General features: G+C 38.7%; 3 protein-coding genes across 3 annotated transcripts; all 3 read right to left on the bottom strand.

Annotated features, from left to right (window-relative positions):
* Positions 1-363: 363 nt before the first annotated feature.
* Positions 364-2,984, bottom strand: guca1c (guanylate cyclase activator 1C). Its single transcript, XM_035680431.1, has 4 exons — positions 2,781-2,984; positions 2,057-2,206; positions 1,384-1,471; positions 364-1,137 (listed from the first exon to the last, which is right to left on the bottom strand). Exons 1-4 carry the CDS (start codon positions 2,973-2,975, stop codon positions 1,004-1,006), a joined length of 567 nt encoding a protein of 188 aa, XP_035536324.1. The 5' UTR covers positions 2,976-2,984; the 3' UTR covers positions 364-1,003.
* A 2,827-nt stretch (positions 2,985-5,811) lies between these two features.
* On the bottom strand, positions 5,812-11,391 carry LOC118342267 (TPA-induced transmembrane protein homolog). The gene is made up of 7 exons (XM_035680773.1): positions 10,140-11,391; positions 9,552-9,629; positions 9,224-9,310; positions 8,717-8,849; positions 8,347-8,507; positions 7,569-7,639; positions 5,812-7,423 (listed from the first exon to the last, which is right to left on the bottom strand). The coding sequence occupies exons 1-7, from the start codon at positions 10,218-10,220 to the stop codon at positions 7,228-7,230; spliced, it is 807 nt and encodes a 268-aa protein (XP_035536666.1). The 5' UTR covers positions 10,221-11,391; the 3' UTR covers positions 5,812-7,227.
* A 1,298-nt stretch (positions 11,392-12,689) lies between these two features.
* On the bottom strand, positions 12,690-17,008 carry zgc:153184 (uncharacterized protein LOC751652 homolog). Its single transcript, XM_035679746.1, has 5 exons — positions 16,872-17,008; positions 16,674-16,745; positions 16,064-16,132; positions 14,970-15,182; positions 12,690-14,331 (listed from the first exon to the last, which is right to left on the bottom strand). Exons 1-5 carry the CDS (start codon positions 16,977-16,979, stop codon positions 13,897-13,899), a joined length of 897 nt encoding a protein of 298 aa, XP_035535639.1. The 5' UTR covers positions 16,980-17,008; the 3' UTR covers positions 12,690-13,896.
* Positions 17,009-18,135: the final 1,127 nt, after the last annotated feature.

The following is an 18,135-nucleotide window of genomic DNA, read 5'->3' as shown; positions in this document are numbered from 1 at the left end:
TTTATAAACCTTAACACCTTATTTATAGAACCTTATAAAACAAAGAACAAACAATCTCACTTAGTGTTTAAGATGATAACCATTGAGCGTTATCATGTCAACAACCAAATACTGTAATAATTACATAGATTGCATAGGAATTGACCTTCTGTAAGAACATTTTGTAAGAAATTCCCAAAGGGTTTGGCAGTTGTCTTTACATGACTAATACATATTCAAATGTGAATTCAATACATTCAATTATAAATTATTGTTAAAAATTATTTATAAATTAATCTTTTCAAATGAATAAAACATGATTCCAAAGCTGTGGAAGTCATTTTGGGATGAAGTAGTCTTGCATAGCCAGACCTATCTCCACACTTTGTTTTAGCGCTGTGCCAGTGCTGGAGAAAGGTCTGGCTGAACCCATTATTATTCTGGCATAGGGGAAAAACTGTCTGGTGTGTTTGTATTTTTTTAATCAATCACATCATATTGGGCAGCGCTAACCCCAAGATGCAGTGATGGTGCCTCTTGCAAAATAGTGTCATAAGATATTGGAAGTATAGGGGAATACCGACTGAACTAGTAGGTCAATGGCAGGCTTACACCCACAGCCTACTTCCTGTGAACCAGACTAGAGATGAAGTAACCCACTCTGCTTTTCACGTTGTGCCGGACAGTTCTGCAGACTAAAAGTCCCATACAATATTTCCAGCTCAATAAGCTGTTTATTAAGTAAATCAAAGCGATTTGAAGTGTTGTAAACCTTAACAAAACTGAAGGGCCAAGTAATGTAAGAGCACAAGCAGAGGAAGGAGGACAAATTCTTTGCTTTTCTCAGGCGTCATACACAGAGTTCATCTTCGTCATCTTCATGGGACTGCTCAGTCAGTTCATTCAGTTCATTCTGTGCAGTTTGAGATGGGACTCTGCTCTTCACCAATCAAGCACATACACTCCTCAACGTTCTGAAAATCCACCAAAAAGGATTTTCCACATGATCCAGCGTGTTTATCACTCATTCAGCTTTCTTCCGTTGACCTCTGACAATGATTTCCAGGACGTTGGTAAGATCCATCATCTTGGTGAGCATATCCATGATGTCGGGATGATCCTTGGCTCCACTGATGAACTCCTCCAACGTCAGCTCACCTGAGGAGACAAGTAGCAAATATTGAAATCTACCCATTTTTAATAGTCATAATAGAGATTATTGTTTGAAAATAACAAATTCTATACTAGGAAATTAGTGTTTATTGATTCTTCATATTCATGCAATATTTCACTTGTCTATACACGTGATGGTGACATTATTTCTAACCAAGAGCACTGTTATTTTCAGAGCTGATAAATCATTATATTGTTACATTAGTCCTGGATTGATAAGATGACCCTTACCTTCTCCGTTGACATCAATCTTCTCATATATGAGAGTCACAATGTCATCTGGAGGGATGTCGTAACTTCTGGTGATATCTTGAATAGCCTGATCGAAGAGTTTACACAGTGAATTGTTAGTTAAACAAACAATTGCAAAGGCCTGCCATCTAAATAAATCACAGTGCCTTTTCTCATTCAACTACTGAATGCATTAATAAGTAATGGATGTATGTACAACTAATATTTTAAAAAGACAACTGTGTACTGGTTCTAATACACCCACTACTATACAATAGCAACTACTGCTATTACTTCTACTACAACCATGATATATAGCAACCTGAACAGTTATTAATGAATTATACAGTTATACATATAGTGTTGACAAGTTGAATATGTGTCATGTAATCAGTAGGGTGATTACTGTATGACATCTTTAGTGGGTGAATTAGGTTACAGGCAGGGCCATATTTAGACTTGTGGTTAGATAAGAAGCCCCCTGGATTAGGTGTTATGCCCAGTTCATTGCCAGTTAAACCCATGTCTACTCTTTCAGAGTAGAGCAGCTAAGCATTGTGATTCAGGAATTGCGTAAGCAATTTCAAAATAACAATTGCATCAATATGTGCTGCTCACTTCCTTAGTTCTGTAAAACTCAAATGATAAAACATTCAAAGAAAATAAAATGCACCTTAAATATAGTCTCCATTTCGTCCTTGTCGATTTTCCCATTTCCGTCTTGATCAAAGAGTTTGAAGTACCACTTTAGTTTCTGGTTAATTTCTCCTTTCAGTAATAAACTTATTGCTGCAATGTATTCGACAAAGTCTATATAGCCATCCTGCAAAAGGGCACATAAAAGATACAGTTATGGAAAAGACTGAATCCATCCACCAAGATTTATTATTTCACTTAAGATTTTCAAAATAACAATTGCATCATTTTGCATTTGATCATGCTATACAGGGGGCAGTTCTGGGGAAACTATAGCAGATATCTACAGATACTGTAAATTGTTTACTTCTAATGTACAATTTGATGACAATGACCTTTTGTCCTAAGCTTTGTGAAAGAGTTCAGGACTCGCAGGGTAAAGAAGAGTTTAACCTAAGTTGATCCCTCTTAAAACATCAGAGATCTCTGTAATCTCTGAACAGTCATTTTAAAATGGTACATTCTTCTTGTAAAACCATTTGAAATAATGCAACGAGCATCGTATTTCCCACTGCCAAGTTTGCTAATATGATACTAGAAAACTGATTTTTTTCAACAAGGTGCATGCATCGGGAATACACCGTGCAACTGTCTCATAAGTTGGCAATTTGTTAACAGACTGAGCGGACTTTGAGGGAACCACACAATCTATTATTTTTCCTGAGCAGGGAAGGAGAAATCTGTTGTTGGTGTTTCCTTACCCCATCCATGTCAAAGGTGAAAAAGACCTGGTCCACATAGCTGCTGGCCTCCTCTGTCATACCGTTCATTTCAAGGATAGTCTTGAGCTCAAAGAGCGTTATGAGCCCTGAAGGCGACTCCTTCATGAATTTGGTGTACCAGTGGTGCATGTCCTCCTCCAGGATATCATCCAGGCTAGAGAAGTTGGCGCCCATTATTCCTCCAGAGTTTTGATTTTGCCCAGAATCCTGCAGAGAGCCAGTGAAGAAGGAGGAGAGTGTAAAGTGTGCATACAGAGCACAGGCAGCAATGAGGTCTGACTGAGAACTCATGCAACGACCACCTTAATCTTTAAGTCCTGGCACAGCCAAAAGCAGAGATAACCCTTTAATGGGATAATAGCAGAAGTCTTCCAAGAACCTCAGGAGATTGCATGCTCTTTGGCTGCAGTGGGGCTGGTTGCTAATAGTCTGGGAGATGGGACTCGAATGTGCAACGAAGGAAGCCCCCTCAGGTTTAAAGTCTTGGCTCTTAGAGTAAGGGGTTTAATTGAAGACATGACGGTCCACATCTACTATAGAGCTGGAGGACAGGAAGTTGCATTTTTTGATTTTCCCATATTTCTATTCCAGTATTTTTTCTTATCTTTTTTTTTTTGTGTACAGTTTTTACTTTACCCTTCAGTGAGATATTTCCATTCTTACCATTATGTTGTATTCTCACCTGCATAGTCACATACCTTAATGTGTGCAAATTAATAAATAATCTAAATTTACCCACATAGCTGTCCACCCACTCACACATCCGGCATTCCTCAAGGAATTAACCAAGGAAATTCCTCTTGGAAACAACTTATCCTCTTTTTAAACATGAACAGACTAGGGGATATTTTTAAACTACAAGAAACACATGAAGCCCCTAATGAGACATCACATGAAAGTTATTATTAGAAATAAAGACATACATAGTATAAGGATATAGGAAACATGTAACATTTAAAAGCTAATAATTTTGATTTTTTAAATTTTGTGCTTATAAATGCTGAAGTCATTTCTAGTGTTACTCTGGTTTAAAGAATGGCATATGCGCTTTAAAGATGTAAAGGAACCCAAATGTTATAGTTTTTATGGCTTAATACAGTATTTATTAGGGTTGCTGCTGGTGCTCAGGTCAGACAGGCTTCAGGAGAGTGTGTAACACTGCACATACTACGATTTTGTGTCTGTTTGCAAGTTTGGGACAAAAGATTACATAAAAGCTAAAACCACAAAAAAGTTTATCTTCAGCAAATTATTATTATATTATGTCTATTATTATAAAATATTATTTAGAATAATGATTATAAATATAATAATATTTAAGATATTGAAATCTTATTTTCTATGCCCATATTTCTTATTGCCTTCTAGTCAAAACATAATTTATCTGTTATCTTGCAAAAGGAGGGCCCCGGCTGTAAGACAATGCTAGGAGGCCTTGGCATGTAAATGTTTGGGAACCCCTGCTCTAAGCATGTTGCACTTAGATTTCCTGGTATGTTAACAACAGCGTAAGCAATAACCAGATCATACCGTACCTTGGAAAGAAAAATACATACATGAAGGAATTAAAAATTGACTTATTTTCCACACAGTACATTTTTTACCTACTCAGTGACTACAATCCATTCAAACCTCTCCAGTCAGCAGGTTGCAGTGTTCTAACTGTACCTAAAATAGGATCCAGACCCGGTGTGTGTGTGTGTTTGTCTGTGGATGTAGATGTCTTTTGCAGGGCGGGTGGTTGTCAGTGTTGTTTTTCTTGTATTTCTTTTACTATAATATGAGTTTACCTGTAATGAAATCTTCTAAATACAAACAAATCCCCTTGCCTTGTCTACATTTGCAAAGATTTAAATCATTTTCACACCTGTCCTGCCTTAGTTCCCAAAACCAGGTCAAAATAACTGTGTGATCAACATGCAGGGAGGCGGGCTATTAATGTTGGAAAACTGAAACTGTTCATATTGAACCTAAAATAAGAAAGCATTTTTCAAGCTTTATACATATGGCATTCAGAGTAGATTTTACCTCTGACCGTTTGAGTCAATAAAGATATATAAAACCTTTGCACAGACACGCCAGACTGGATAAATACAGGTTTAACCAGCACTGTTGACTTTAGAGGATTATGGGCGCGATAAAGGCCTGTGATTAGTGAAGTGCTGATTAAACCAATCAGGCAATCATAGCTCAAAATGCTTATTATAGTAAATCTGGTTTTAGACGACTGACAATTCTCCAAATAGGTCTGAGAAAATCGACCACCAGTGGCTGCAGACACCACAGACAGCTTTTATTTAGCTTATAAGGTATACACAACCAGGATCCATGCTGCTGCCCTGTGCCATGGCACGATTGCTGCTGCCAACAGATTAAGAATAGTGTGTACCTCAAAGGAACAGAGATAGACACCTGCAGAAAAGACAGAAAAAGATTTCCCTGAGCCCTAAATAAACTAAAAAGCAGCTTAAGTCAACTAAGTTGTCCAGTCTGAATCATTCTGAATATTCTTGTTTATCTTCTATCATGCAATATTTGAGGATTTCAAAGAGCAGCTGGAGTGATTTTGTTTTATGTACAGTAATAAGCTGTTGAAATCTCTTAGGTCCCACTGCTGTTTAAACTTGACCTTCTGACCAGCACGTGACTGTCATGCAGGATGTTTCAGAACTGCACGTGAAAATGCGTTTCCCTGGACAAAAGAAATATCATACACAATAATATTTCATTTTAAAAGGGATAGTAACTCACAACCCTAAAACTCAGCTGGTTGTGGGGTTAAATCTTCTTTCATCTTGTCTTCCAGTGAAACAAAACAAAACATAGATCAAAATAGTCATTTGAGTGATAATGTATTGCTCTATAAAACCCCAAAACATATATAATTTCTTTCCCAACCTACTTCATATTTTGGTATTTGATTATTCCAGAGTCCACTGTAAAACGACGGTTGACTGACTCTAAAGTTATACTGTGACTAAATTACTGTAAAAACACAGGAACTTCACAGTTTCAGCAGTGACAAATACCGTAACTGCAAAAATATACTTTATTTGAGAAAATACAGGCCTTACATATTGTATCTTACATGATCAAACCATTACTTACAACCTTAATCATTATACTCACCACAAAAATGAACTGATAAACAAAACTACTTGGCAATTAGTGTCTTAGTTGGCTCAAGCGTCAAATCTTTCCATCAAGTCTCACCGAGTGCAACCAGCTGAAGTGACGGCTAATTAACAATCTGGTGATAGAGTGACTGTTAATATTTGGCGGTCATTAATCACAACTGTGATCTTACTGGAGGACAGACACGTTGATGCGATCGCTGCCAGGAAACAGACTGCAATCTGACATACTGAGTTTATAGAAATGTTATATAACACCTGTGCTATTAAATGCAACAACCTGCTTCTAACACTACTCAAGAAGAAAATCAATGTAGACAAAAAAACATTTACTGTTCATTTGCATGTGGGACAGGCACTCCCTCTACTGTTAAACCCTATGATTAGAAATACAGCCAGTTAAAGAAGGCAAAAGCTGAGTCCTGTTGTATATATTGAACAACCACAACAAACAAATGTACTGTACAAAGTATGGATTCTTTGTGTATAACATATATAGTTTTACATAGGCTTGTATAGCCTACACTTACAAAATGATTGCAGGCTAATTTCCCTGCACAGTTCTCTAAAGCTCCTGCAATGTTTGTTGCTCTCAAGGCAAATATTTTACAGTTAATGAATTTTGATTTGCAAATCGTGTCTGCTGACCGAAAAAAATGGTACGGATATACAAATATCAACATGTGTATTTCCATAAAAAAAACACAGCCACCGTTTTTTTTTTGGTTTTTTTTACAAATGGTTATAAAGTATATTTTACAAAAACAAATTACAGTGAAGGTCAGGGAATGAATATAAATACTTACAGCACATACATTTATACCAATACTCTTACACTTAATGCACCTGCAGTTAAAGAAGGCACAGTAATACACAATAAAATGAAAAACACAATATATAAAATATATATTTCAGAAGCCTAGATTCTTGCTGCCAATCTCTTGGGAGTTACCAATCAGTTTGACAGTAGGCAGATGTCAATTTTACCTGATATGTACTGCACTGTTGATTGGTTTAATTAGGCACCATCTTAAAAGCTTATTGAACAAAGCACACAATGAGACCATCCATATGACCTACAGTCACTTTGGGTTTGTGGGCCTGTGGTTATGCATGTTTCTGCAGTAAAGATGCATCATGCAACATTTGTACAGACTCATGGGAGAATCACACAGAGGTGTGACAAATCATGCGTTACAAACAACCACACACTGTGAGAGAAGTGTGCTGAGTGTCTTAAATGACAAAGAAAGCAAGGTACAGATGTCCTATCTGTTTGAGAACGTTTGGCATTAGTGTGTTAAAAACATGATCAGCGAAACTGGATCTATGTACATTGGCTTTGACTCATCTGACTCCTGGTCATATAGGAACTGTCTGAACACGTTGTACACCATTTCCCGGCTCAGAGTAAAGTTTCTCAGCTGATCCTGCTCTTCTTCAGGCATGAGAAATGTCAGCTGGTAGTCAGCGATGACTGGACCGTTTCTGTGGGGAGAGTAAAACAGAAGTTCTGTAGCTCAACACATTTTTCCCTGTGAAATGTACAAATGACAAAGGGCTACATTTTGTGGTTTTATGTAGCAGTGGTGAGAAATGTAGTCCAAAGCCACTGAGTGTGATGTGTGTTTACCTGAGAGCAGAGATCTCCGCTTTGGAGAAGTATCTTCCCAGAGCAGGGGAGGATCTGTAAAGGTCAGCCAGCTGGATGGGGCAGGGTGAGGCATGCAAAAGCAAACGATGAAAGTGAAATGCATGTTTTTGGCTGAGACTTTCACTTCACTGTGAGCCCTACTCTGCTGTTGAGGGCTGAAACCAGCTACAGGGTGCTTTCATCTCTTGGCGGCAGCAGCTATGAACACGTTTTTGAAGCTTGTGGTATACGTAACTGCCTCAGTTGAGAAAGTTGACATGAACTTCACACCAAATAAGACTATAGTGAAACCAAGAGTAACTTAGACTCAATAAAGGTTTTAAAAATTACAACATTTTAAAATATTCTGTTTTATTATTTATACCCATATAATTTATTTGGTAATGTATGTCGTCTAATGTAAACCACACTGTTGTTACTTGTAATGCAATGTGCTAATACACTGTAAATAAAATAACCATGCCTAAAAGACATAACTACTCACTTCTTTGCATCTTTCCCACATTTGTTATATATTAAGCCATTATTCTGTATTCATCAAGTTGGCTCTCTAATTATGATGTGAATATAGGTGTAGTTGCTAGGAGACAACTGATGCAATATCAAAAGAAAGGAAAAAACATTGTTTACAAAAGCATCTTCTACAGTTATATATACACTGTTATATATACAGTATATATATTGAGTTATAAATACAATAAATTAAGATGAATTTATTAAGCATGCTATTTGAAATACAGGTCATAAGTGGCCAAACCTTTTCTTGAAAATCAGCAGCGAGTTCTTGGCTTTTACTGGTGGAAAGGTTGGAAAGTTCCTCCGTGAACACCAGATTTGGCAGTTGGAAGCTCCCGTTGAAATACCGAGGAACTTTAAACAATGAAGGGTCAAAGTCATCATCCGGGTCCTTGTAAAACGCTGCTCGAAGAGAAAATGGGTCAAAGCCTCACAACTGGAAAAGTCACTGCTGTACTGAAATTAGTAGTAAAATAGGATAAATTGCCTCAAATGATCAGTCATTTAAATAAATTTGAACTCCTGACTTCTCACTCCTCTATGTCTATGCACGTATCTCTAACAAATGTAGTATTATATATTGTACAACAATCCTCATCATGAAACCTTACATGCGCACACAGCCAGCGAAATTATAATCACAGCGCAGATGAGGAGGAAGATGAAGATGATGACCATCCATAGTCTGATTTTCCAGAAGACGACCTCCTTCAGCTCTCCCTTTATCCTGCTCAAGGCGCTAATCTGAAAGCATAATGAAATGGCTTTGTTTGTCAAGACATGGCTACAGTCTATGGGGGTTCAAGTTTGATACTAAGATGGAGTATCACTTTAATGAGACATAATTAAAGAAAAACTACTAACAGAGCATAAAAAGTTACAAGAAGAGTATTCTTTTAATTATTGGCAAGCACTGAGAAACAAGAAAACTAATTCTGAATACTAAGGTATCCATTTAAGTTATTTATCTTATCTGGTGTCCAGGCAGGGGATGGGTGGGAAAAGAAAGTGAGTTATCACATGGTAACACAGAAGTTACACTTCCTTTATTCCAAGTGTAAGAGGAAATGCCCGAAAGACCTCACATTTCTAACATGTCTTACTAAAAGTCTTCATACCTTATGCGGAGTGCATGCATTTTCCAGATCCCTTTGAGCTTCTGCTGCATTGCCATCGGGCACCATCTGCCCATTTTGACCAGTACTCTGAGTAAAAGACACAACAGGCATTATGTCACTTCCTCCCTTCACTGTATATTGAATAATTCATCTTGATTCATTCACTTCCCAGAATGCTGAAAGTGACCAACATGAGTTGTTGTCACAGCGTTTTCCAGAGAAATTCAAAATTCATGCTGTGTTATTGTTATCTCTGTAACAGGCTGTAAACATGAACAAAACCATATAACACATATACACAAGAACACAACCTCGATTGGAAACCCACCTGTCCCGTAAGCAACGCATCTCTCTCTGTTGCATCAGGGTTCCTAGAGGGCACACCATCTCCATTACCTGCTGACACCTAGGAGCAGGCAAATACTGGGTAATATTACACAGAGAATTTTTTTTGGGCCAACTGATCATGTTGTATGTTACACAGAGCTGCAATTAAATCTCATCATTCATGTTGTTTTGTTTATAGAAAAGCAGAAACTGTGGAATTTCACTGTTTACAAAAGCCTGAGGCGTTGCTTCACATTGCTCAAACCCCAAAGTATCATTTACTATCACATAAGACAACGAAAACCTGAGAAAAACTCTACTAATGTTTGACATTTCTGCTTGAAAAAATGATTCAAACTAATTAATCAGCTATCATTTATGAATTATCTGTCAACTAATTGATTAATCGAATACTGGCTTCAGCTTTAATGTTAACTGAAAACAGTATATAGCCTAGGATGCGTCTAATTATTATCACTTTCTATCATCACTCTCATTTTATTTGTATTATATTATAACTAGTATTACTCTAACTGGCACTGGGGAGGCCACTTAACAATCTCTCCCTTATTCACCCCGATTAACTCACCCGTCCATCGTTCCCATTCGTCGATACCGGCAGCAGCTCTATGTTGTCCATGCTGGCTCTTCTCCAGCTGTTTGACTCCATACCCGGAAGTCCCTTACAGTTATAACTTTGTTTAAAGAAACTAAACTGTCCGCGGGGCCCTAAACGTCCCAGCTGCGGTTCAAAAAGTCAGCAGCTCCTTAAAACAACAGCAGGTCACTCAGCGAGTTCACATTGTCAGACCTTCGGCAGGTTGCTGGGTTGAGACGAGGTCGCTGGCTTCTCCTTCGGAGCTCGTCCTGTTTCCTGACAGGTGAGTTTCTTCAGAGTTTCGGCGCAGCCCACGTCGGAAGGCGTCGTCCTGTGAAGGAGCAGGGGAGGAAACGTCGACTGCTGACGCCTGAACATGACACAACTTGACAATAGGTGGAGGCTGCAGAGGTTCACATGCTGTTGGGAGACGTTATCAGGCTGAATATTAAGTGTTAAACACTGACTTCAATTTATTGTAGGTAGCCTATCCAAAGGTGTTTGAAGATCAAACCACCTCAAGTATTTATGGCTCAGGATTTTATTGTGGTTAAATATTAACTTAACCAAAGGTTTGATGGCTGCAAGGACTGTAAATAAAATCAGCCATAGTTGTAAATTTTGATCCATGTCTATTTGTTTACAGTTAGTAACCTTTTTTATAGTGTATACAGCTCCTACACCAGGTTTTTTTTTTCTTTTTTTTTTTTTTTTTTTTAACTTTATTCTGTTTTGAACTTACAGTTAAAATAAAACATGGGTTGTCAGTTAATAAATTACTTGACATGGCCCATGAAAGTAAAGTTTTAATTTAATTTAAGTCCTACCAATGACAGGGAACAGATACCATTGTTGCGGTTACTGCAGCTCTGAATGGTCAGCAGTGGAGGTCAACAAAGGTCACTGACTGAAAACATGGATGAATTAACATTGTGCAGCTATTTTACCTGAAAATAACAACTTTAAAATCTTTTTTGGTGGCACACGTACTTGGAATAGGGAGGACGGTGGCTCTTTCATTTACACTTGGCGCCCTGAACGCCTGCGAGAAGTGCGTGATACTTTACGTACCTACATTAAAGACCACCAATGATGGGTCATCAACTAAGAGACACTCACACGAGTGATATATGAAAGCTACAGTAGCTTGGAAAATAACAGTTCCTAAACCGCTGTTAACTGACTCAAAAACTCTTTCGTCCCGCCTGGCCAGTCAGAGCTGTGAAACAGCTCTCGTAAAGGCAGCGGAGGACAATGAGATAAATGACATGTACAATTTCTATATTATATTTCACATCGGCAGTTTGACGGTATGTTTACTTCCATTTGCATCCACTCATTTGCAGCTGTGTTACTGGGTAGATAACTGTTATTTTTATAATTAATTAGTTAGCAACGCTACGTTATCTATAGTAAGTAGTGATATCCTACTACTAGCTAGCCTTTATATACGACTGATACATTGCACGTCCATTTGCACTGTTTTACTTCCATTTGCACTCCACTCCATTTGCACTGTTTACTGTAGCTACTGTTAATTTTATATATTATATATATATATCTATATATATATATAGATATATATATATATAGAGCTAACTACCAGTGACGGTAGCTACAGTTAGCAGCAGTCTGTGGTTACTTTAATCCACAGGCTTTCTGTCCACAAGGAAACGTAAATCAGTCAAACAAAGTTGAGGTAGAGTAGTCCTGGTTGGAGCCGGTGGTGAAACTGCAGGGGTACCAAGTTGTAAAAAATACCAATTCTTGTTGCTTTAATAAAACTTTTACTAGGTTTTCATAATAATGCCCTCAGGAACAGGCACAAAATCAGATCATACATAGTGATATTAAAGAAATGTCATTTTATAAATACTCCTTTGCTATTCCTTTAAAAATAATTGAATATGCTTAATGTTTAATAGAATATCCTTTGGCCTTTGGTTATTCTGAACAGACCTCTGCTCAGGTTCAAAGTGGACAGAACTACAGTGGAAAAATATGTGAATCCATGTACTAATAAGAATTATCAAGGTGCAATTTGTCCCACCCTAACAGGGTCTAGGGTTAGGGGAGATCTTTAACATAAATTAAACAAATCAAAACACTGAATGTGTAAGAAACTTATTCTAGTCTGATTTATTTCACTTCAAAACTAAAATAAACCCCACCAAGGCGCATATTGAATTATTTAAAAATGTGCATCTCTTGAATTTGATGGCAAATATACCAAAATGCTCCATTCAGTGTTGAACAAATATTCCAGCCACTCTGTATTTTAAATAAGAGCTAATAAATGAACATTTTTAATCAGCTGCCACTGAAAGAACAATATGGTAGTGGTCGACCGATGCTGATAGAGACCAGGGCTCCCGACGGCCAATATATATGCAGATATTGAAACAGAAAGTTCACTTCTATTCTACAGGAAATTAAGCGGTATGTGTACAGCAGGATACATTAAAGTTACAGTAAAGGGCTCGAAACCAACTTTTTCACCACCTTCCCAGAACTCACAAGGGGAGCGCTGATGTTGTTCACAGCAGCCTCGTGAGCGCAGACATCGGCCAACGTTGATTACCTCAAAATGCTCGATAATGGGCCTATCTCTACAAAATGGGTAACGTTATGTATTAAGACACACCTAACAGCTCTTTTGATGCGGTAATACTCGTTCAGCCTAACTGTCAGGACATAAAAAAGCTGGAATCTCTCTGCTGGTGCTCCAGTGACAGGGGCTCAGCAACATACAGACACAGCGCTGAGAAGAGAGAAAACTATTAAATCTCCTGTGTGGTATTGCGTAGGTGTGCAGAGCCTTACAATACAAAATCGTACTTTTTTGTGCTCATCTGACTGAAGCCTGTCCAGTGTGTTAAGCATTGACCATGGCAAATATCTGTCTCAGGAGACGATACACAGGTAGTATTTACTGATTGGTCAACCAAAAATTATAATCCATCAATACTGACTCATATTGGTTCCTACCCAAACATTTGACCAAACACATGTCAATGTCAACTCTTTTCTTACCTAAGAAGGAGCCTGTTTATTTTCTTTTTTGTGCATAACTGCTGAGGACCTGAGCCCCTCCATATTAGCTCTGTGATTTAAAATATTTTGTAGTATACAAAATAGTATACAAAATAAAAGACAAGCAGAAGTAGACCAACATACATGAAAAGAAAACTAAATAAGCAAATGACATAATTTCAACCTAAAGTGATTGTGATTTGGTATGTCAGACCATTTTCTATGTGTGCTAACATATATGTGAAGTCTAATATTTTTGCCTTTTGTCAACCCAGCGTTCAGTATTTCCAAAGTCCTGTTTACACGACAGAGACTTCGGACATGGAAGTGCACTCTTAGCAAAGAAAAAAAAAAGTATTTATCATAAAGACAGGAGTCTGGTCATGCAGACTCAGTACAACATGACACACATTTCCTCTGCCTGATAATGTATACATTATCAACAGCTTATTTGCATGTGCAGAGAACATGCAAATAACACGTTTAACAGCTGCTTCTCATAACCCTCCAGTGTTTATAGACCTGTTCTATATAGATGGCCAGGAGAGGGCGACAGAGGGACTTAAAACAGAGCAGGTACCAAGACATTTAAAAACAGGTTTCTTTAAAACAAATCTTTTAGTAATTAGTATTTTTTCTCTTATTCGGTTATCTTAAGAAACTGAATAAGTTATTCATACATTTGCTTTTTCTTTCTTACATAAACATTCACAGCTCACACCCGGCCATTTCCCTCTTGGTGTTCCTCCTGAGCCATCTCCTCCTGACCCTCTTCTGTGTCAACATCGCCCTCTGTCTGCTTGTCAGGGCAAGGCTCTGAAGCCTGCTGTTCCTCTTTCAAACTCTCCAAGTTCTGGGCTTGTTCTGCTTCCTGTTCCTCCTTCGGATCCCTGTTGTCTGCGTCACTCTTTGCTACCTCATCCTCTGTTATTTCACAGTCCATGTGCTTCTCTTCAGCTGTCTTCAGACTGGCCAGCTGTCCGCTATCCTCTGCTGGGCTGTCGAAAACCTGCTCCTTGTCCCCGTTTTCTTTTGGGCTGTACAGTTCACATGGGGACAGAGCTGTCCCGAAGGCTCCCGCCTCCTCTCCAGCTGACCTCCTGTGCTGTCTCGTGGGCGGGCGCCTCTTGAATGATAGCCGCGCACGAGTCTGTGTAGAAATGATGGGTAAGAGTCAGCTGGGAATTTACATCATGTCTTTAAACAAAATATAAAAAAAAAAGGCAACTGAGATCTATAGGACAGCTAAGAATCTATATTCAATATCAATATTTGTATCATCAAATGATTCCTGGTAAGTGTCCAAGTCTAATCAGCATATGTGTGAGAGCACTGCACAAAATGGTACCTAGAGACTCTTAACTAGGCTAAGGGGATTAAATCTTCAATCCCCCCTCCAGCAGCTCTCATGCACTACATCTTGCTCCAGCTTATCCAAGGCCTGCTTAAACAGAAGATGCAGAACACCCACTGAGAAAACACGTCAACGGGGACGTGGACCATGTGCCTGGCTGTGACGTCATAGCTCACTTAGCGAATAGCGTGAGAAACACTTCAGGGTCCTCAATGTGACAGCGGCTCATGTTTGTCATTTAATGACTCAGAACTCAGAAGCCCGCAAAAATATATTAAGAGTATGAGCTAGGCCTTTTGTCACTCTGAAAGTCACGCTCTTCAACATGATTACAGTAATACGGCAAAACTAATCCAATTGCATTATAAGGAGATGTAACAAATAGATCTATTTGTCCATGCTAATGTGCAGCTTTGCACATTCCAAATGTTTACCTTGTTGAAGCTCGGCAGCGGGGTGCCTTCAGGAGGGTTGCTGAAGCTGACGCCGTCCTCTTCTTCACTCGACTGATGTGAGGGCCGCAAGGTGGGGCTCAGGGGGCTCACCGGGCTGCGGGGTGTGGTGGGGGACAACGGTGCCGGCTGGAGCTTCGTCTCAGGACTCTTGGGTGAAGGCAGCAAAGCAGTGGGTGACAAAGCAAGATTGGCCTGCAGGGGGAAGGAAGATCCTGAAGCCTGGACACTATAATCTCTTTAGTGCATTGCGTTTTAATAAAACTTTATTAATTAATCAACCTATAATCGTCTCAGAGAGTGAGCCAGGTTAAATTCAACATGAGAGTCACTCCATAAGGAAATATAAGTAAGTGTAGAAAAGATAGATAGAAGAACAGCACCATTACTTTAAACATTAAAAATATAAAGGTATATATAGATAAAAAGTAAAAACTAAGAAGCGATTGTTTGTCTAGTCACAAAGCAGTTTGTAAAATGTTTCAAAAATGACCTTTAAAGGGTGTGATGATAAGTATTATAGAGGTATACACTTTGAAAGCTCACCTGCTAGAAGTACATAATGACATTTTTAAGAACAACACCTGTCATATTCACTCTGACATCTGAAGTACATACAATCTCGAGTTAGTCCCCCAGCCACTGTTTAAGTTCAGAGGAGAGTATCCTACCTGCACTGGGGAGAAGAGGAAGAGGGAGAAGCGGCAGCCCTTTTGTCCCATGGCTGCCCACCGTGTGAACTGCTATCTAAAGGAACGGTGGTGACAAGACTAGAGCCTCAACTAGAGCCTAGGTGGCCCATGATCCCATTAGATCATTAATCTGAGCCGATTGTGGCATCAGGGACAAGCCCTTCCCCTTTTTCTCAGCATGCAAGCAGCTCAGGCACCAGTGTCAACTGAACAGTGGGTGGCAGTAATGCTTTAAATATCTTCCTATAGTCTCCTGACCATACAAACTCCTGACAACTTCTGCCTGTATACTACATCCTACAATAACACATCATTGGTGAGCTAGTACTTATTTTGTTTCCTATTTCCCTTACAAAACATTCAAATGTTGCAAGGTGCATTTACCTGAAGTTTCTCAATGATAGGGGAGTTCTTCATCTTGATTTTAAAAGGATTTGGAGAGACAACAGTTTTCTGCAAGAGAACACAGCCAAACCAGAGTTAATGAAAAGAAAAATTAACAAAATGACAACCCCCCATTTAAAACATTTCGTGTATATATACTGTCATTATACAGTAGACTGATGATGGTGATACAAGCCCATTTTCCAGCAAGTATTAAGATTAATACACATACAATATACATATATAAAATAGTATTCAATAAATGAAACAACTTACATGCTTGTGATTTTACGCCTTTTTGCACTTTTGTTCTGCTTTCGACATTTTGACATAACGCATATAAAGGTTTGTGTGGTTTGTGAAGTAATTTCACTGGAAGAAACAGCAGCGCAAAACATAACTTTCCCAATGTTTTAGGACGAAGAAGAAATAGATAAATTGTCGATTTGGCAACAGTGCACTGTGTACTGTGTTGAAATTGTGAGGTTGCAATGAAAATGTACAGTAAACAAATCCAACTCTGTTTTTAGGAGACCACCTTTGTATATCAATCAGACTTGATTGTCTTTGTTTGTAGCACATGGGTTAGTAGAGGAACAAAATAACTTACATCTGATTCTTCGTTATCATCTTTTGGATTTTGTAACTTCAGGGAACATGGAGGTTTTCTTCGAAATCGTAACTACAAACAGAAATGAGGAGAAATTGCAAATATAATCACAAGCTATTTGTAGTACTGTTCTCCTAGGGAGCTAACCACACGGTTCTGTATATTTTTTATGGATACAGTAATATATAAATGAAATACCTCATCATTTGAGGTGGGCATTGGTAGAATATGACCTTTGAACCTTCCAGCCAGCTCAGCCACAGATGGCTTGGATGGAGAATCCTTCTGGAAAACAAAGACAAACATACAGTATGTGATTTATATTGTTTGCATCTTAAAATTCAGTAATTCCTCCCATGAGTTGAGGACATTGCTGGTTAAGACAGTGTATGGGTGTATAAGTGTATAAGAGTGTACCAGATAAACACTTTATTTGAAGAATTTTTTGCATGCCCTTGCTTTTTTCACTTCCTACAAACTGCCACAGCGCATCCATTCAAAGTGGAAATACAGCTGGAGGTCTGAGAACCTCTACTCATAGAGATTAGAAAACATTAATGCCCTACATGAGGCCAATGGTTGTATTCATAATGACTATTTAAATCTCATAAAACTAAGGCATACAACTGATTTGGGGTGGCTGTGGCTCAGAGGNNACAGGTCCATTTACCATTTTACTTGGACAAGCTTCCTTTTGCCCCTGCATATTGAATGTGTTCCATGACCTCACCACCTTGAACTCTTTATTTAGATGGTAAGAGATGAGATATTCCTCAGAAAACCATTGTAATGAGGGTTTTGAACATTTACAAATATAAATAGCATTGGACCACAGCTCAGTCACAGCAAGTTACTCTAGCCAAACAATTTTGTATAAATGTGTTAGTAACAACACATTTTTGATCCCGTTAATCTGATCTCATAAGTTGTTTGTTTGTTATAACTCTGAAACAGAATGTCAGTTTTAATGAATTCTAAGATATATTCATGGCAGGCCTTTGCTCTGTTTAATGAGGCACTAAAACTGAATGATGTTATTTAGGGCAGTGACTCGCTGAACAAAGACGGCAAAAAGAAAAATACATTCTCATTAAGCATGGCTTCTGCTGAGAGCCATTCTGCAGCTGAGCAAGGAGATGTTCTAAGATAAAGAACATGTTTCAGTTCCCTCTTCTCAACAGGAAAAGGCAGACGGATTGAGAAACACAGCATGGAGGGTGCATATGCAAACACTAAAAAAAAAAGCCTGACCCCATCAGTGTCTTGGGTTCAGCGCTGACTGGACTCATCTCTTCCCCTCTGAAAGTGTATTTTGTGGGTTAGGACGCAGGAAGTGAGCCCCTCTCTCCACAGCTGTTCAACATCAGCAGCAGCCTGTGACAGGAGGGACCTGTCCTTGCTGCCTCACACTGTTATCACTGCTTGGCTCCTTTACTTGCAGTCTCTCCCACTATTCCCAAGC

This window comes from Morone saxatilis, unplaced genomic scaffold (genome assembly GCF_004916995.1).
Source record: "Morone saxatilis isolate NCDOM2014 unplaced genomic scaffold, NCSU_SB_2.0 Contig8, whole genome shotgun sequence".
Classification (NCBI taxonomy): Eukaryota; Metazoa; Chordata; class Actinopteri; family Moronidae; genus Morone; species Morone saxatilis.
The sequence above is the reverse complement of the archived record's forward strand: the minus strand, read 5'-3'. Positions and strand labels throughout refer to the sequence as shown.